The sequence below is a fragment of the Ovis aries genome, chromosome 4 (assembly GCF_016772045.2).
Source record: "Ovis aries strain OAR_USU_Benz2616 breed Rambouillet chromosome 4, ARS-UI_Ramb_v3.0, whole genome shotgun sequence".
Lineage (NCBI taxonomy): Eukaryota > Metazoa > Chordata > Mammalia > Artiodactyla > Bovidae > Ovis > Ovis aries.
The window spans coordinates 31947610-31968700 of record NC_056057.1 but is presented as its reverse complement, the minus strand read 5'-3'; the positions used below and the strand labels follow the sequence as shown (position 1 = coordinate 31968700).

The 21091-nt window shown below is 41.1% G+C and overlaps 1 protein-coding gene across 10 annotated transcripts in view; it reads left to right on the top strand.

Moving 5' to 3' along the window:
• The window catches only part of RAPGEF5 (Rap guanine nucleotide exchange factor 5), a 314716-nt gene that overhangs the window by 175398 nt on the left and 118227 nt on the right, over positions 1-21091 (top strand). For all 10 annotated transcript variants that reach the window (XM_060414548.1, XM_060414545.1, XM_060414547.1 and 7 more), the window contains one exon: positions 474-522. In XM_060414548.1, the coding sequence (XP_060270531.1) occupies positions 474-522 (49 nt within the window). The remainder of the gene's footprint in view (positions 1-473; positions 523-21091) is intronic.

Below are 21091 nucleotides of genomic sequence, written 5' to 3'. Positions count from 1 at the left end.
GTTAAACCTGTCAGGCCTCCAGTGATCGTTCATTGTATTCAGAGAGAAGTCCAATTAAACTAGGGTCACCTACCTCAGTTTTTCCAGAATTTCTGTATAAACTAGAATCTTTGAGAGAGAAAAAATGTTTGCGATCTTTGCCACAGTATTGTGCCTGTTTTAATAATTTATTTGCATTATTTCTGAATGTTACACAGTTATGTTTTTGAGGTACTTCCCATCAAAGCGTCATAAGTAACAATGTTTTCCAATGTGTACATTCTGGCAACTGTTTATAATTTCTTTTTAAAAGAAGTCAATTAGATACTTTGAGGTTTTCAGCCTAAAATTCCTATGCAGAAGTTTTTCCATATTATTAAAAACAAACAAAAATATGGCAGCAAACTTAACTCATATCTCAACAGCTCTTAACTTTGCAAATACCTATGTTTTTCTTATTCTAATTTGATGTTTTCCCCCTAATATTTTCTTAGGTGCAGAGAGAGCTAGCAGCTGTTATTGCTTTGAAAGCAAGGAAGTCTGGTGAGTAGTCTTTCTTGGGGCTGGAGGAAGATTCTGGTTCTTTGGAGATGTTTCACATGTCATGTGGTTGTGAGCAGTTGAATGTATCCTGGGAAGACTTGGTCCAGAAAGCGTATCTCCATTTGTTTTAAAAAGTATTTATTCTGCTGTCAAAATAGCACAGTCATATATACAGTTTTTTCAAATTTCACTGCCTGGCTTTATTTCATGCTTCAAGGAAAAAAGAAATTCAAAATTAAAAATGTGTTTGCAGCCCACTGCAAGCATGGGTCTAGGTACCCAGCAAAAGAAAGCAAACCACTTTACCTTACTTGTCATAATGACAGAAGAAGATAGATAATGTAATGGTGGTCTCTGTTTTATATTTCTCATCTCAAAGTGGCTTCTTAAAAAAATAATTGAATTGTCTAATAACATTTCATAGCAAGCATGTTTCATAGGAACTGATGGTATGGATCCAATTCCTAATACCTTAGGAAGCAATCTGGGAATATAATAATTGGAAAGGAAAAGGAAGCTCTCAGCTACATCTTGAGGAGAGAATGCCATGTTTTGCTGAAATTCAGTATGAAACAGACGCTCAGTGAGGTGGAGAACACTTGCTTTGAAAAGAAGAGTAGCAGGAGGACCCTCGCTGTTCAGAGGAGGCCTTGCTGAATGGAATGGCAAACAGAGGGGAGGTGCTTCATGGAGAATGTTAAACTAGGGTAAGACTTTTCAGGTGAAAGCACTATGACAAAATCAAAGAGTTGCCAAGGTTTGAAGAAATGCCTGGAACAGAGATGTCTTCAGAACAGAAGTCAGACATTTTGCATCTTCCTTTTTCTAACTAGAAACGAAAACTTTGCTTTTCTCTCGGTGACTTTTGGGATGAAACGCACCTTGTTGTGTTTGTACTATGTCTTTGTTGATTTGGCTGTTGTAGAAGATGCAGAGACTGGACACTATAAAGGTGGTGGATAAGAAATGCGAGGCACAGCGACGTGGATCCGCAGAGCCCAGGCAGTGGGAATGGCATTAGATCGTGGATATTTGCATAGGTGGAGGCCAAGAGGGAGAAGGGGCACCAGTATACAGGTTGTAGGTGGGGAGTCTTAGAAATAAATTGTGCTAGAGCTGATGTAGTTTCCTACAACCGTAAGGAGACAAAATTTACAGTCTGTATGAGTTGGGATGATAGTGCCTTGGAAGATAGATTTATTTTTTAAGTTTTAGAAAAAGTTGGGAAAATAATAAAATACATATACTCTGTCATTGCTGGAACAAAACAGAGCAAGTAAATAGAGATGGGGCTGGAGAAGGAGGTGGTTGCTAATTTACACAGTGTGGGCTGGGCAGGCCCCTTGAGCAAAGACCTGAAGTCACTGAGGGGTGAGCCCCGTGGACGTCCAGGCAGAGCATTGGACAGAGGTGTGCAAAATATGTGTAGAGAACAGCAAGGAAGTGGAAGTGGCTGGAGCAAAGTGAACAAGGCAGAAAGAGGTAGATTCCAGATGTCAGGCTAAGAAGTTTGAACTCTCTGGAGGTGAAGAGAAATGAGGAAGCGTAAGCAAGACACACACACAGTGGACTGTGCAGAGTCAAAGACTGGTATGAAGTTGGCTGTTATGCCAGGAGGTTAACATCTCTATTTTCCTTACTTATTTCATCTGTGGAGCTTGGAATGTCAAGACAACATTGGGAACTTCTCAGGGACAGAGTGAAGCACAAATATATCAAGGGTGGGGACATAAATTTATAGTTTTATTTTGTCAGGTTCCATGAAAACCCCTATTGGTAATTTTTAAACTGTATTGAATTTATAGGTCATTAGATAAATTGGCACTTTGGAGATAAGCATTTCCATTCATGAATCTAGGGTTTCATTCCACTTTTTTCATATCTTCAGTACTGTCTTAACAATGTCTCCTGAAAGCTTTGTACATTTCTTTGCTTACTGTATTCTTTGGTGCCTTTGGTTACTGTTATTTTTTGGCTACTGGTATTTTTAGCTTTTTTTTTAAGTGAAGGTTTCTGTCTTTGTCTTTCATGACACTTTTTCTTGAAATAAACTTTACCTTTTAGAGTAATTTCAATTCACAGAAAAACTGAGCAGAGAGAACACAGTTCCCATATGCCCTGTGCCCCCACATGCCCTGCTGCCTTATGCCAGCATCTCAGAAGGGTATATTTGTTCTAATCGATAGCCTTTGTTGACACATCGTTGTCACCCACCGTCTGTAGCTTAGGGTTCACTCTTGGTACTGCCCGTTTTATGGGCCTGGACTGATGTCTAATAGCATGTGTTTATCATTACAGTATCACACAGAATCACTTCACTGCCCAATCTCTGTCTTTCCAACCCAAGTAACTCCCCTATTTTCCCCTCATGCTAGGGTCTTATGATATATAAATTGAATAATAAAAAAGATAGTTGCATTCTTACTTTGTCCCTGACAAAATTAAAGTTTTCTGACTAGAAAAATAGGGTAAGCAAAGAAGATCATTTTTAGAGGAAAACAGACTTTTCTGTGCCACATTCCCCAAACCACAACAAATTTGGGGAGCAGTCTAGGGGCAAATATAACCAACATTTTCAAATTCAAAGAATTTGAATATTCAAAGAATCTAAGCATGGCCTGCAGGAGGCACCCACCTGATTCATCCCACACTGCTGCTGCTTGATTTGGCATTGAGAGCAGATGAAAAATAATAGCGGCAAAGTATGAGAACCTAACTCATAAGTATGGCTTTTATTCCTTTATCAGATTCTAACCGAGCACCTACTCTAGGGCATTGATGGTACAGTGGTAAGCAAGGACAAATGCGGCTCCCTGCTATTTTAAAATCACAATGTTTATTTCAGAGATAAATAAACGTGAGTAAGTCAATGGCTGTCTGAAAAAGGATAATGTATTACTGTGTAGTTAGGAGGTGATAAAATGAACTATTAAACACAGCCTTAAACAGACTTTTAGCTGCACAATGGTACATTATGTATGCTCATTTAAAAAAAAAAACTATTTTGATTTTTTTAAGGTAGAATAAAAAGAAACTGGTATACTTCTAATAAAAAAAAGTATTGAAATAATAGTTGGCACATCTGGGGCTTGACAAAAGGAATTGATTCCCTTAATATCTGTCTTGCAGCAGAACTGTTAATTAGGGCTCAGGTGGTCATGCCAGATTTATGTCTCTCTGTGAAGGGTTGTTAAAATAAGAATTAGTATACAGAAAGAGTTTTTTTGGTTTCAGCTCTCCGTACAAACAGAAATAAAAGTAATTGCCAATTGATAGATTATATAGATGATTCAAGGATTTAGCTTTGTAAAAAATCTATTTTGTTGTAATTTTCTAAGAAGCCATTAGGATGTGGCTTTAAACAGTTTTCTCCTCTGAATGCTAACCTTAGTGAATATGAATAGCATTTTAAGGCTTCACATAGTTTTAAGATGTTAACGCAGATATCCTTGCACTTGTTTCTTTTTTGTTGAATTGCTAATTCTACTGCTAACTGTTAGACAGTTAGAGTCTTAGGAGACATTTTCTTCCCCCTTTCAAGGGAATCCACAGACAAAGCATGTTTAGCTCTCAGTATCTTTAGATTGGATGAAATTTGTGCCGTGGTAGGCTTTTATTTCTGGAAAGCCAGAAATCTCATATTGGTAAACCTCTTTGGCAGTTTTTATATTTCACTCTCTCTCCTAGTCCATACCTAGTTAAGTGTTTTAAAACTAAGTATCAAGGATATTAATGTTTGGAAAACACAGAAGAGGTTCTAGACTCTGTTTGTACCATTAAATGTCTTTGTGACTTTGGTAAAGGGATTCCAATTTGTATTGTATCATGACGGGGTGGGTATAGAATGTAGGAACCTTCGTGATTCCTTCCAGGTCCAGTATTTAATTATAATAGTGAGTATTTTCATTAATTTCTTTCATTATCCTTAATGGAGTCACAACCTTGGGAATGTTTTATTCAGGACTCTTAGAGACAAGTGAGAGAAAAATAAACTGAAAACCACAAGGGGACTTTATCGGCTCAGGGTATCTGTGGAGCTAATCAGTCTCAGCAGGAGAGAACCTCTTTCCTGGTAAGGCCCACAGAAGTCTTGGTGGGGACTTTGCTGGGAGGATGGAATGCCCATCTCTGGAGCAGTGGAAGCTTGGATGGCGGGCAGAATACAGAGGTTAAGTCCCACGAACTGAGGCTGGGGCAGGTGTGGCTCCCCAGAGGAAACCAGCAGAAGAGGGATGGCTACTGGGGTCGAGTGCTCACCACAGGAGGAATTACTCGTATTGTCTGAATCTCGTGATTCAGAGAAGATTTCGAGGGAAATGTGCCTGAGAGTACACAGGTTAAGGCTGCAGCCATTGCAAACCCAGGCTTTCCAACATCCAGCCTCTAGTTTTCCTAGCTACGTTGTGCCCCCTCCCGTGTTGTTATGGGGAGTAAAGATTTGGTTTATGGAAAGGCATTCACGTTTTCTACTTTTGTTTCTGGAAATGGAGAAGAATCTAGTGAAAACTTACATTTTTCAAGCTGTAAATAGCAGCAATTTCCCCCCTCGTTTTCAAATAAATTAGCCAGGGATTCAGGTTAATGTGTTATTTTTGTACCAAGATATTTTATTATTTCTTTGTGATGTTAAATATATATATAAAACATAAAATTGTATAAAATGGTTTTACCTACTGTGTTTAGTTTTAGCTTTTAGAAACATTATTTTTAATAGGCCGCAAAGCATGAGAAGGAAGCCCGAGTTTTACATTCGTGTTAAATTGTTTCTCCTAGCCTCAGAAATCCTCTTGTTTGTTCAATCATCTTTGATTCCTATACTCAAGCTTAAATAGGCATTTGAATGGGTATGTGATTTCTCCAGCTTGGTTATTAATATTTGCTGTACACTGAACTGCGTGTTTGTAAAACATTCAACAGGTGACCGCGGGGATCTGGTAATCTGGGTGAACCCATCAGACAAGTTGAGGGCCTTTTATTACCTGGCTAAATTCCTAGCTTTGAAGATCTACTGCTGGTAACAGTCACTGGTCACCAATGACTCGTTATAGGAACTTAAGCAGTTTTAAGCCGCTTTGTGAGATTGGCAGGGAGTCAGTGTTGACAGGAAGCTCTGCAGAGAGGTTTGAGGTCTGACACAATTGAAGGGACATGTTCTCCTTCAGGGCAGAAGCTTCCCAAAGGGAAGACATCCCCATTGCTTTGTCATGAAAAATGAAATAGATGGACTGATTATTTTTAACAGTAGAGAAAGGTTTCTCCCTTCTGCACATTTAGAAAAAGAAAAAATAACCATTAAGCCAATGGAATTGCTTCTACTTTTATGATCCTCTTTTTTACTTTTTATTTTAATGTAGCACAGTGTTTGACTTTACTCTCTCATGAACACATTGCTCATAAAGGAGAATGCACAGTAAAATGGGATTTTAGAGTGGATGGTAATAATAAAATTAAGGACCAACAAAGACAGCCTTAACGTGCTGGTACAATTATTGCTATCTCAAACCCCTTTCTGGTTTCTTGTGATTAACTTGCTATTGAAAAAATTTAAATGCTTTTGAAAGTATTAATAAAAGCTGTAGTAATCCTATCTTGAATAGTTTTTTTCCATCTAATCTCTGAGTGCGCTAATAATGAATGTTCAAGCTAGGAGATACTAGTTTATAACGACAGAGGTCTATTGGCTGTATTTTAAGCAGTTGAGATATTATGCTTTATTTTTAGTGATATTTTCAACCCCTTAAAAATTTAAAGTCTTCCTCAGCCTGTCCTCATAGGGCGCCCCTTCTCCTCTTGGAGCTGGCGTTTTCACGTGGTTTGCGTTGTGTCTTCTCCTTTGCCGCCTCCTGGATGCCGAGCTGGCATGGCCATAGCTCTCGTTCGTGGTCAGCACAGACCCACACCGATTGTCTTGTTAGCCTCGCTAACAAATGTGCTATTTAGCATTTCTCAACCAAGAGGAAAGAAGTAGCATGTGTTTCCCCCCCAAATCATCAGCACAACATTCTGGTCTTCCTGATTGATTGAGGACCTAGGATGTTTTCCTGAGAAGAGAGAGCTTTGCCTAACACCATGCTGATTGTTGAAGTTGGTAAAAATCTCCCCCTTCTCGGTGCTATAATAACTCCTTGTTCTAACATTTCCAGAGGCTCTTCTGCCAGCTGACGGATTTTGTACATTCACATCCCGTCTCCACCAGTGCATGTTCTTACTAAACAGTGATCAATTCAGTGGTTGACAAGTTGTATCTTTCTTTTTTATTTAATGGCATGAAACCATAATAAGACTCTTGAAACAGTCATTGTCAATGCAACGCAAAGTTAAAACTTACTTGAAAATGTAAAAATCTTCCTATCAAGAAAATAATAGCTTTGATAAAACCCAGGAACAATTGAAAATGCATGAGGCAGATGCTTTGTAAATTTTTTCTAACTCTCCCACTGGGATACGAAGAAAATTGCCTTTAAAAAAAGAATCCCATGACACTGTCTTTTGTAATTAGAGCTATTAAGTCAAAATGATAAATAACCATTCAGTGACATACCATAAAAGAAAATAGCCCTTTGCCCGGTTTTCTCCTGAATAGCAAGGTATCTGAGAGCAACCAGCATGGAAGTTGGGCTCTTTTTAACCCTGAGGGTTACTTAGAATTTAGGAAATTAGAAAGAAAGGCAAGATGATTTTCTTTTTCCTCCTTCTACATGGTCATGTCCATTAAGAGAGTAAATGGAACTGATTTGCCAAGGAGGTGAAGAATGGTAATACCACAGCAGAGTGTACGTGAGAGTGCAAGGTTTAGAGGCCGTTGTTTTAAAAAATGCACTGCAGGAACTCTTCAGCAAAGCAAGGTAATGTTTATAAGGCTCAGTAGACAAAGGTATTTATCACTCTCAATAGGAGCTTGTTCTTGTTTTAGGGAACCAGATACCGGAAGGGAGAACTGAGCACTGATGCTCTCTGGTCTCGTGTGGTCTGGGACAATGATTTTACGGCATTCAGATTCTTAGCTGTTATTGCCTGTGTCTTATAAACGTGGCCAAACCTTGGGAAACAGTTTCCTGCGGTTTGGAGCAGAGAGTTGGGTGGAAGGTGGGACAGAGACATAAAGTGGAGACTCCACAGTTTTCTGTTTGAGCATGGAAGGCTGGCTGCCAGCACTGCAGCTCCTGGGAATGTGTTTTCTTTGAGCAAACTAGATGAGTGTAATGAGTGTACCCAGTGCATAAATTCAATATTCATTCTACACACAAGGTCAAATGAAAGTTAATGACCATTTGCACACCAGAGATCTGAAACCCACATTTTATTTCTTTCTCATAATGACTAAAAAGGATAGCAATTTATATTTAAATTGATTTAAATTTCAAAGCATAAACACAGAGGTCTCCCTGGTACCCTTTTTTTCACCAGTGAAACTTCCTGGTGGGGCTCAACTTTCATAAAAAATTGAGTCCCATCCCATGCCGGCTTCCCAGTGTGGACCGTTTTTTTGTTTTCTGTGGAGCAGCCCTGTTCCCACCCTGCTGGGTTAGCAACACCAAATTAGAGCCCAGCAATGCAATCAGAACCACTTTCTTTAATGATTTAGGTTTTGCATTTGTTGAGTTAATTAGCTGATTGAGGCAACTAATGGGTGTCTTTAATACACTGTTGATGGGGTGGCTTCTCTAGAGCCTGCCGGCTCCTTTGTTCTTGGTCTTCTGGGGTTTGGGAACTGCTTCCCAGAAGAACATAAGATATATGCCACCCTGAGTCTGGAGGCCAGCCCAGGAGGCTAGTATGCTAATTACCAAGTGCCCCAGAAGGACGAGCATCCACTTAAAACCCTGTATCTGACTAATTCTGCGTGCTTGAATGAAGTTTTTCGTGGAGAGGGTCGAGGTGCGTGGGTAAGGGGGTGGGGAGAGTGACCTGTGATCCATTTTTACAGTTAAAAATGCTATGATTGCTTCTCTGTATACAGCCAAGCTACAAAATAAAAGCAGTTGGTAGGTATTTTAAAATATTAGAATAGTTAAGGAAATATTACAAGAACAAGATGATGGGATAATTAAATGGGAAGGTATATTAATGGCTCAAATGGTGTTTTATGAACTAAAATATTCCTTAAGTAGAGGAATCCTTGTTGTATGCTGTTTTTACAAAGTTATGAAATTCTGTGGTCTGGTGAACACAGTCTGCTACTAGAATCTGGCAGTCTTGGGGATGCAGTCAGAAAATCTGGGCTGTGTCCACTCTGGCAAGTCACTGGCTCCCCTCAGCCTCAGGTTCTTTCTTTCTTTTTTTTTTTTTAATAAAAGGAAGAGGTTGGGCTTGGTCGATGCCGGAGGGCCATGCTGAGTCTGCAGGTCATGCCCTCAGTGCCAAGTATTAGGTGGTATTCTTTGCTGTCTGTTTAGGCAGAATGTAAGAATAATAACTGCTGATAATTTAGTATCTTTTCCAAACATTTTTTCTTTTTTTCCTTAGTGAAGATCTACAGACGGGCCCCTCCCCCACCTTTTTCAGGGAACGTTTTATGCTATCATTTGTATTGACAAGTAAGCACACTCGAGGGAAATCTTTGTCTTGGCCACATGACCCAGCTATTGCCCATCATTCGTCACATTAAAAGTCTAACTGTATAAACAGCCGTGAAAATCTGTTCTCAGTAAAACTGAAAATGACATAGGCACAGTGTGTGTAAATATAAGTTAAATAATGTGCCGTAGTATGTAGTGCCAAGTACACAATTTGATTCAACTGAATTATACCTAGAAAAAGTGAGCCAGTTATGATAAAAGGGAAATTTATGTCACATACTGTTCTTTCTACTTAACGTGACACATAAGTACTTAGCATTTGACAATTTCTTAATCAGACATTGTCTTTGCAAGTAGCTAGACAAATTGTGGTTCTAGCCACTTGTAATTTTCAGATAGTTGTAAAAATATTGCATTTTAATACTGCAGTGGTATCTGTTTTTGGAATGAGATTGATGATAAAGATTTTGGAGACAATGAAGGCTTATATTTACAACTTCAGCCTTACATTTTGACATAAGTCTTTTTGGTTGGAGATGAGGAAACAGATGGATAGATTATTTTAAAAAATAATTTTAGGTTTCCTTCTGAATGGTTGCATCAGAATTCCTACTTAACTAAATATTTTGATTTTGTAAAGTTCCTCAAGTTTAGTTGGACAACTGCCCAACGTTACAGTGTTTCCTGACCTGAGCGGAGATTTTGTCATGTGAATGGTAACAGAATTAAAAGCTCTCTTGGCATTGGCAGGAAAGCCTTTGTAAATGAAGAGAAGTACTACCAAGCTTTATTTAGTGGGCAGACTCAGGAATAAGCAAATATTCCTACTGAAGTTTCTCTACTAAACTTACCAGGAAGACCTTTGGGTGGGGGAGGGAGGGCCCACTAGTTTAAAGAGGAAGTGAATTTAACCTTGGCTCTAAGTGAGTGCACGTGATCCGCAGCCATATCGTGATAAGTCGTGGGCAGGACCCCAAGTTGACAGGACTAAAGGGATTGTCTGGTTCTCCTTTTGCCAAAAGGGGGCTAACTTCTGTGTGTTGAAAATGCAGATACAGAATAGAAACAGAGCATTTGCTTTAAGACCTATTAAAATTAATGGAGAAAGTTTATATCTTGTTGTATTATTGTTTTCTGGTAGAAAAATGGCTGTGAGAAATTTGAGATTGAGGTCATCTTTATACCATTAGAAACAGACGAAGCTTTTAGAAATGGTGCCCGCTTTTCTTCCACTCTAGCTGAAGCAGAAGAGCATGACGGATACAATGCCATCTTATTCTTATGTTTCTATTTCCTTCATTTCGATTTTTAGTTTTGTTTTCATTTGTTTAAAAGGCCCATTCCCATATTCTAGTTCTGAAGGTAGAGTGAGGTAAAGGTTCTTTTCTTCTGCCTGAGGGAGGCCTTATAGAGCAAACACAAATTTATCAAATAGCAGTAAGAAAACAAATTTCCACCTTCAGGTAGGGGGAATTAGCAGGGATTAGAGGTCATCCATAGGCCCTGGCTGGAAACCTATCTTGCTACGGTGGAGGAGGGTGAGGGTGTTGTCCCAGCAGCCTGCTGGCCCAAGGGAATGTCTGTCCACCTTGTCTGGTCAGGGGAGGAGCGGATTTCATGCTCTGCTCTCATGCTGTTAGGCCGCTGGGCACCTTGGACCCTTCAGTCATCTCAGAGTCCTCACTGAAACTAATTACTGGTGTGGAATTCAGGCTTATCGTTTGTACCTGAATCCAAGTTGTTGAAGCTGCTTCATTTTGCTAGCACCATGAGGCCTACTTAAGTCAACTAATTTCAGGGTTAATCTTGGAATCAAGTGGACAGTTTCATCAAAACATTACATTTATATGAGTGGTCCAGGTCCTTCCAAGGGAATTTTCCTGGGGCCTGCTTTAGTGCAGTTTTTCATTACCTCGATACTTTAAGAAGAAAGTCAGACGAATAGAACAGCCTGTAGTTTCTATCAATTGTATATGACAAAGCAAAAAACATAGACTTTGATTTGAGAGGAGAGATGGTTGGCTGAGTGCTGTCAGCATGGATGTGGAAAGTAGTCTGGCTACCAGCCAGTGCTAGTGCTATATCAAAACTTTTTTCTTTCCACATATATCTTGGCTACGTTTTCTTATCTGGTAATCTTATGAGATTATTTTAGTTTATGAACCATTAGAGCACTAATACTCAAAAATGGCAACAGATTGTCAGAATTATTCACTGTGGTGAAATGTAGACGGGAAATGCTTTCTTCTTCGTTTTCGGCAGCCGTGCTGTGTGGTGTTACCTAGTGCCAGTGAGCTAGATCTTACCTGTTTCTGATTCAAACTTTCTTTGTGGTGAGTGGTCTGTTCAGGATGTCGGTCCTGCCTGAGTCTGGTTTAAATCTCCCTTCTTGGGCATGAGAGGCTCCTGTGATGGCGGGGGCTCCTCTGATCTCTGGAGCAGTGCCCCTGCCAGTGCTGCAGGCTTGGTGGATTTGCAGGGGGCATCTGCTTGCTGTGGGATCTGCAGCGGCAGTTAGGGGCCCATGGCAGCTGGCTCTGTGTCTGGACCTTCCTTGGGCCTCTGACCGCATACTGCCTCTTGCTGGAGCTGTAACCCCACTGCTTCCCTGCTACAGGCTCCAGCCAGCCCCTGGATGAGGGCAGTTCTACCGCCGGCCCCTCTTCCCAGGGCACGGAGGTACTTCTGAGTCCTTTCAGACTTCCCAGCCAGGGAAGGAAGAGCAGCTCAGAAAAGTAACCAAGGGGTAGCCCTTGTCTGCTCCAAGCTGTATGGTGCTCACAGATGATCGCCTGTGAGTGTGCTGGCCCCAGGTGGGCCTGGGGTGGGGTTTGAGGCCGTCTCCCCCCATGTAGGTGTGCTAACCAGCACTCCCATCCTCAGTGTCCCCTCAGTCATCCACCCACCCCAGCCTCAGGGCCAAGCCCGCCGGGGAGCTCAGGCCCACTGTTCTGACCTGTTCCTGCTTCCTCTTTCTGCTGCCCCGTCCCATGATCCACTGTAGCAACACAGGGATGGCCTTGACCTGTGCTCACCCATTACTTCCTGCCTGTCTGCCAAGGGGGACAGACCTGTGGCTTAGCTATCCCGGGAGAGAGAGCTCTGCAATCTAAGACTCTTAGAGTGGGTTCTTGATGTGCAAAGGAGAATGACATTCTCTACTGTGTTTGCCCTTTGAAGCCTGTTGTCTTGCTGCAAAATTCTTTGGGTGTCAGGATTGGCTTCGTCTTTATGCTCCTTATCTTCTGCGCTACCCAGGCTGTATGAGGGTCTGATTAGGGAGAAGATTCCATCCAGAGATGAAAATGGAAAAGAAAAAAGCACATTACGTGCTTTGTAGCTTAATTACCCTTGATTAAGCACTTGACTGCCATTCTTTTTTCCACACACCTACCCTGTGGGGTTGTGGTTCTGATCATCCCCTTCTGCAGATAATGAAGTTTAAGACTGGTGAGTTGATGTGACTTGACAAAGGTCCTTTACTAGAAATAGTGTAGAAGTGGTGCCATATTTTCTCCCATATGTGTAATAAAAGGACATTTTAAAAAATTCAGTGGGATAGAGTTAATTGAAGGTTAAGGAAAGTTTTCAGGTATTTCCTAGCCTCCTCTTGGCCCCCTCCCATCCTCACAATGATTGAGTGATTGGACCATTTGTTGTCTTTGCTTGTATCAGTATTTACAAACACAAGGACTTTGAGGGGATTCTTGGCGGTTCCTCTGCATGTTTTAGAATTTCACTATAATGTCAAGGGAAGATTCAGCAGTATAATTGCTGACAATTCAGAAACAACAGCAACAGAAAAATCACATCATGTGAGAAGTATTTTAATGTAAATAAACATAATTTTTGGAACATAGACTCCTTGCCTACTATAAAACCTTAGTTAACAAGACTCTCTGTGTAGATCTGACCTGTTATGTTTTCTGGTTTACGGTCCTTGAGGCAAAATTTCGTAGCTGTGAAAAGCAATTTAAGAGACTCAGGTTCAGTTCTGGCTTAGTCCCTTATTGTGAAGTAATGGCTCCCAGACATTTGTTTTCTTATTCTGTGAAATGGAGCAAAAGGCATATGCCTCTGAGGCTTCTGGAGGTAGGAGAGAGTTAGGTAGCATAAAGCATGAAGCTGGCATGTAGTTAGGCTTAGAAGTAAATCTTCTCTCTTTTTCTCTTATTTTTGGCTGCACCTTGCGGCACATGGGAACTAGTTCCCCAACCAGGAATCAAACCTGTGTCGCCTGCAGTGTAAGTGTGGAGTCTTAACCTCTGGACCGTCAGGGAAGTCCCAGATATCATTTTGTTTTCCTCCCTGAGATAAATATTTAAGACACTTTATAATTCTTTGGTGAAACTATACAGAGGAGTGGGGTCTTTTTAAATGAATGAACATCTTAAGGTGTCTGAGCATCACTGCTGCTCAAATCTTTTGTCACAGGATTAGCCTGAACCTGTCCTGTCCCCAGAACACAATTCTTGCAAGGTGTTTAAAAATGAAAGCCCTTCTGTCTCCCAAGAAAAATGGTAAAGAAAAATGTTGCTAAGGGTAACTCAACTGTTTTTCATGGAGGTTTTATTTTAGTTGGATTGTATACAATCCGTCTTTGCATTAAAAGGAAACTTGTTTATTTCTAGTACATTTCTTCACAAGAAGGATAACCAAACAGGCTGCTGGGCTCAGGTACTGATGAATTCTTTATTACTTTCACCAATGGAGCAAATATTTATGCTGTAATTAGAGGATACACTTTGCTCTGGTGACATTACCATTTTTCTCTGTTGAATAACTTTTCCATTGGCTGAACATTAGAGTATTAAATGTGACTCTAAAGAAAACACCTAATAGGTAAAAACCTGTTAAGAAGTGGAGGAAAGATCGTTTGGAGGGTCGAGTCCACTACAAGGCAAAGGCAAAAGAGTTGCAATGGAGTCCTCTCTGCCTGGGGGCAGGGATAAATCACACCATCAGTCAGGAGACAGGGAAACAGCCAGAGTCCGTCTCTCGGTGGCTTGAGCCGTCTCCAGGCAATTGTGTGGTGTATCTGATGAAGGAGATGACAGATTTTCACCTCCTCTGGTTTTAGCCTCCGCACTGTAGATTTATTATGTTGCCCGAGTGCTGTGAATCCCCACTTATCAGCATACCAGCAGTCACATGTTGGTAAAAGTGAAACATTAGGATTGAGCTCCTTGTGTGCTGTTGCGTTCTGTAAGTGGCAAGAGGCAGGAGTCTTCAGGGATGGCAGCGTGACAGGACCAGGCTGGCGATCTGGAAGTGGAGCAGCTGAGTGGAGAGTGGATGGAGGGAGGGGCTGGCTCCGAGGCTGTGGCAATAGTGGCAGAAAGGTGAGAGGTGGTATGGTCATAAGCTATGACAGTGGCAGGGAGCAAGAGGGACAGAAACGTTTCAGAGGTAAAAGTGACAGGATCTAGTGAGAGAGATGGATATGAGGGCTGAGGAGAAAGAACATGAAGGCTCCTGGTGGTGATCTGAACTAAAGTACAGACCCCAGGAGGAGGGAGAGGCCTGTAAGACAAACTGTGTGTGATGCATGCGATTTCAGACTCCGTGTCCTCCCATTGTATTAAATTGATGCTCTTTCTTGAGGGCAGAGGTGTGGTCACTCCACATGCCCTAGCGGCTTGTATGGAGCAGACATGTGATGGTCTCTGAAATGAGCATCCTCAGCATGTAACCGGAGATGTGGGCCTGGCACTCAGGGAAGAGGGCAGAGATGGAGACACAGATTTGGGAATAACCCGCATAATGGGGAAAGTTGAAACCATAGGAACAGATAATATCACTGAGAAGAGAGGAAAGAGAGCCTGCAGGAAACTTGCATATTTTTTAGAGGGTTTCACACTGATAAGGCCCCAGAAAAGAGAGTTTTAAACAGTCTCAAGTTCAGCTGACAGGCTGAATAGATTGAGACAGAGAGAGTGGTTGTTGGTCAGCTTTCAAAGAAAAGGTTGAATGGCACTGGATGGACCAGATTATAATATTATGGCATGGTGGGATTGTAAATTGGTGCAGTTACCATGGAAACAGTGTGGCAAATCCTCAAAAAATTGAAAATGGAACCATTGTGTGATCCAGCAATTCCACCTCTGGGGATATATCCAAAAGAAATGGAAACACTAACTTGAAAAGGTGTTTGCACCCCCGTTTCATAGCAGCGTTATCTGCAGCAGCCAAGATGTGAAAGCAGCCCGAGTGTCCACTGACGGACGGATGGATATAGCAAAACCAAACTCATAGGAAAAGAGATGAGATTTGTGGTTGCCAGAGGCACAGAGCAGGGGAAGGGGGAGACGGAGGAAGGTGGTCAAAAGATACAAACTTGCGGTTAGAAGACAACTGAGTACCTGGGGTGTGAGGTCCAACACAGTAACTATAGCTAGCACTGCTCTATGGTACATAGTAAATCCTAAGAATATTCATCACAATGAAAACTTTTTCCTTTTTTCTCTTTTATTATTGTATCTGTAAGGGAAGATGGACTTGAGCTGAACCGACTGTAGTGATCACTTCTGTACATGTTAAACTTATACAGTGATGTATAAGTTTATTATTCAATAAAACTGGAAAAAAGAATTATTATTCAATAAAACTGGAAAAAAGAATACATAAAACTTTAAAGAGTTAAAAGCATATTTAAAAATACTATATGACATGACTCAATGGTGAATGCTGACCACTATTTTTCAAATTTCACTACTAAAAACATATATAGTGATGAGGTAAGGATTGTAACTGCTTTTCCCCTTACTTTTTAAAGATTAGAAAAGATCTGAGCATTTGGGAGCACTTGTGGGATATATGCAGATAACATGGCCTCCACTGGGGGCTCAGATAGTAAATAGTCCGCCTGCAATCCAGGAGACCTTGGTTCAGTCCCTGGGTCGAGAAGATCCCCTGGAGAAGGGAATGGCAGCCCACCCCAGTATTCTTGTCTGGGACATCCCATGGACAGAGAAGCCAAGCAGGTGACAGCCCATGGGATCACAAAGAGTTGGGCAGGACTGAGTGACTGAATGAATATGCTCTGTCAGCGTGTCTTGCTGGTAGCTCATTTCCATGCCTTCTCACAGGGCTGCTCTCCTTGTTGGATGTGGATAGATTCTTGTTGAGGGGGCTTCTAAAATAAATACTACGACCTTTTCCCAGGAAATGGCGCCAAAAACATAGCTGGTTATTTGGATAATGAGAAACGGGGTTCTGCCTCCCATGGCTGGGAATACCTTCTGTGTTTTCCTAACATATTTATGTCCACAACCCACAGGACACACAGAGGAGCCTGACCTGGCACACCTCTAATTCCAGGTTTGCGAGAAATACTGAACTTTACTAGTTGCAATACATATTGACTTTTAATTTTTTTCCTATTCTTTCCACTGTATTCTGTTCTATTTCATTAAAAAAGAAATGGAAAGAAGTCCTGGTCGGGATCCACATGAATGAATTTGCAGTTTGCCCAGCTGTTACTGCTCTATCCTTGACTGAGGGTGACTTGAACTGCCACAGATGCAGCATTTTATATGGGAGGATTCTATAAAATGAGAATGTTTTTACCTGCCCAACTCTGTAGGTTTTTTGAACATCAGACAAGACCCTTTATCAAAGAGCTTTCCCTCTGTAAAAGCACTGCACAGGTGAAGGGTGACATTTTTGCCAAAACTTTAATTCTTGGCAAAGTACTCAATGAATTACTTTTCTTAACTCTATTTGCTGATTTCTCACATTGAAACAGTAAATTTCTGTCTGTGATACAATTTTTGGTTGATTTGTAAATTTAAAAAAAATAGTCTGGTTGATTTTTAAGGAGCTCTCTCAACTATAGTCATTTAATACATTACTGCTGCTGCTGCTGCTGCTAAGTCGCTTCAGTCGTGTCCGACTCTGTGCAACCCCATAGACAGCAGCCCACCAGGCTCCCCTGTCCCTGGGATTCATTACAGTCACTGTATTTAATGACCTGTTGGTTTGGCTTTGACTTTTACAACATTGATTAGGAATTAAGTAAACATCATTTGGAAAGAGCATCAGTTCCCTTTGTGTTTCAATAACAGTTTTAACAGAGTTATTAGGAGAGTTTTCTTAGCAACCATCCCAGTTAAGTCGTGGGGAGAGAGAACCTCTTGTCCCCAAGGCAGCAAGACGGTAACAGTCAGGAGAACCCTGGCATCCTCAGAGGCTGTTCACCAGTAACCCCTCTTGAATTGCTCTTGGCTAACCTCAGATATGCAGATGACACCAACCTTATGGCAGAAAGTGAAGAAGAACTAAGAGCCTCTTGATGAAAGTGAAAGAGGAGAGTGAAAAAGTTGGCTTAAAGCTCAACATTCAGAAAACGAAGATCATGGCATCTGATCCCATCACTTCATGGGAAATAGATGGGGAAACAGTGGAAACAGGGGTTGGCTTTATTTTCTTGGGCTCCAAAATCACTGCAGATGTGACTGCAGCCATGAAATTAAAAGAAGCTTACTCCTTGGAAGGAAAGTTATGACCAACCTACACAGCATCAAAAGCAGAGACATTACCTTGTAAACAAAGGTCTAGTCAAGGATATGGTTTTTCCAGTAGTCATGTATGGATGAGAGAGTATAAAGAAAGCTGAGCACTGAAGAATTGATGCTTTTGAGCTGTGGTGTTGGAGAAGACTCTTGAGAGTCCCTTGGACTGCAAGGAGATCCAACCAGTCCATCCTATAGGAGGTCAATCCTGGGTGTTCATTGGAAGGACTGATGTTGAAGCTGAAACTCCAATACTTTGGTCACCTGATGTGAAGAGCTGACTCATTTGAAAAGACCCTGATGCTGGGAAAGACTGAGGGCAGGAGAACGGGACAAGAGAGAATGAGACGGTTGGATAGCATCACCGACTCAATGGACATCAGTTTGGGTGAACTCCAGGAGTTGGTGATGGACTGGGAGGCCTGGTGTGCTGCAATTCATGGGGTCGCAAAGAGTCGGACAAGACTGAGCAACTGAACTGAACTGAATTTACAAAGAGATACAATTAAACTCACATAACTCTTATGTGGGTCAGTGCTAATTAATCTGCATATATTCTTAGTTCTCTTGTAGGCTCTCTGTTTGCCATTTGAAGTGTATGCTTCAGGTCTTGTACTGTGACTTTTGTTGTGGTAAGTTATTTTCAAAGGCCTTTTCTGGCTCTTAGACTCTGTGTGTTGAGAGATAAGGGGATGGTTTGTGTTGGCAGAGAGCAAGGCTTCAAGCCTCCCTTGGTCCCAGAAGCTGTCATTCCTGTGTCTTTGTGCCATGGGAGGGAACCGTCCAGAATCAATATTTGCAGAGGAAAATTTCCTCCAGCAGATTCTTATTATGATGAGATAGAAGAATTCAGCTTAAAATCCAAGTAACTGCTTCCTCCTCATTGTGCCAGATGAGCCGCACTCTGAGGAGGCATGGAGAGAGAAAGTGCCCCCATACATAGTCGTAGACATTGATTTTCACATTAAAGCATCAATAAGGCATTATCTTTTAGGTGTCGTCCATGAGACTTCATGGGGTGATTATAAATCCTCAGAAGGCCACGATAAATAGGGTGGTTTTTTTCCCCCCCAAGTGGTATACATGAGCCACTAGCTAAAAATGCATTCTTAGAATCATATTTTTTCAGTGTTTCCAACAGAGTTGTTGCGTGTAGTAAGGGACCACACTCTTTCCATCATTATCAGGGTGCTGAGGTTGAGTCCAGTAGCATTTTGAGTGTCTCTTCTTTACCCGTGTTGCGACCAGTTACTAAGTTACCTTTGTGACATGCCTTTAGTGCTTATGTTTCTAATTCTCTCTCTGTTAACCAACATGTAACCCTGGGCAACACATTTTGAGATCTTCAATATGTGATAAGAAATGTCACATTGTTGTTGAAGAAAAGCTAGAAATATAGGACAGAATTCTTATCCCAAGTGCGTTTTTTGGTTATCTTCTCTTTGTTTTGTTCTAGTTGTAAGTACTAAGAATTATGTCTAAATTTCAAAAAATAGTGTGAACTCTCAATCATGAAATTGAGAGTGTTGTCTGAATGTTGAGTTTAAAGCCAACTTTTTCACTGTCCTCTTTCACTTTCATCAAGAGGCTCTTTAGTTCTTCACTTTCTGCCATAAGGGTGGTATCATCTGCATATCTGAGGTTATTGATATTTCTCCTGGCAGTCTTGATTCCAGCTTGTGCTTCTTCCAGCCCAGTGTTTCTCATGATGTACTCTGCATATAAGTTAAATAAATAGGGTGACAATATACAGCCTTGATGGACTCCTTTCCCTGTTTGGAACCAGTCTGTTGTTCCATGTCCAGTTCTAACTGTTGCTTCCCGACCTGCATACAGATTTCTCAAGAGGCAGGACAGGTGGTCTACCAGACTTCCCATCTCTTTAAGAATTTTCCAGAGTTTATTGTGGTCCACACAGTCAAAGGCTTTGGCATAGTCAATAAAGCAAAAGTAGATGTTTTTCTGGAACTCTGTTGCTTTTTTGATGATCCAACAGATGTTGGCAGTTTGAACTCTCATTCCTCTGCCTTTTCTAAATCCAGCTTGAACATCTGGAAGTTCATGGTCCATGTGCTATTGAAGCCTGGCTTGGAGAATTTTGAGCATCACTTTACTAGCGTGTGAGATGAATGCAGTTATGCATTAGTTTGAGCGTTCTTTGGCATTGCGTTTCTTTGGGATTGGAATGAAAACTGTCCTTTTCCAGTGCTGTGGCCACTGCTGAGTTTTCCAAACTTGCTGGCATATTGAGTGTCTCACTTTCACAGCATCATCTTTTAGTATTTGAAAAAGCTCAACTGGAATTCCATCACCTTCACTGTCTTTGTTTGTAGTGATGCTTCCTAAGGCCCACTTGACTTCACATTCTAGGATGTCTGGTTCTAGGTGATCAATCACACCATTGTGGTTATCTGGGTCATGAAGATCTTTTTTGTATAGTTCTGTGTATTCTTGCCACCTCTTCTTAATATCTCCTGCTTCTGTTAGGTCCATACCATTTCTGTTTTTTATTGTGCTCATCTTTGTGTGAAATGTTCCCTTATTATCTCTAATTTTCTTGAAGAGATCTCTAGACTTTCCCATTCTTTTGTTTTCCTTTATGTCTTTATATTGATCACTGAGGAAGGCTTTATCTCTCCTTGCTGTTCTTTGGAACTCTGTATTCAAATGGGTATATCTTTCCTTTTCTCCTTTGCCTTTAGCTTCTCTTCTTTTCTCGGCTATTTGTAAGGCCTCCTTAGACAACCATTTTGCCTTTTTGCATTTCATTTTCTTGGGGATAGTCTTGATCACTGCTTCCTGTACAATGTCGTGAACCTCTGGCCATAGTCCTTTGGGCACTCTATCAGATCTAATTCCTTGAATCTGTTTGTCAGTTCTACTATATAATCCTAAGGGATTTGATTTAGGTCATACCTGTATGGTCTAGTAGTTTTCCCTACTTTCTTCAGTTTAAGAAAATGAAAGAGGAGAGTGAAAAAGTTGGCTTAAAACTCAACATTCAGAAAACGAAGATCATGGCATCTGGTCCCATCACTTGGTGGCAAATAGATGGGGAAACAGTGGAAAAGGTGTCAGACTTTATTTTTTGGGGCTCCAAAATCACTGCAGATGGTGACTGCAGCCATGAAATTAAAAGACGCTTGCTCCTTGGAAGAAAAGTTATGACCAGCCTAGATACCATATTAAAAAGCAGAGACATTACTTTGCCAGCAAACGTCCATCTAGTCAAACCTATGGTTTTTCCAGTAGTCATGTATGGATGGATGTGAGAGATGAACTATAAAGAAAGCTAAGCGTCGAAGAATTGATGCTTTTGAACTGTGGTGTTGGAGAAGGCTCTTAAGAGTCCCTTGGATAGCAAGGAGATCCACCAGTCCATCCTAAAGGAAATCAGGCCTGAACATTCATTGGAAGGACTGGTGCTGAAGCTGAAACTCGAATCCTTTGGCCACCTGATGCAAAGAACTGACTCACTGGAAAAGAAGACCCTGATGCTGGGAAAGATAGAAGGCAGGACAAGAAGGGCATGACAGA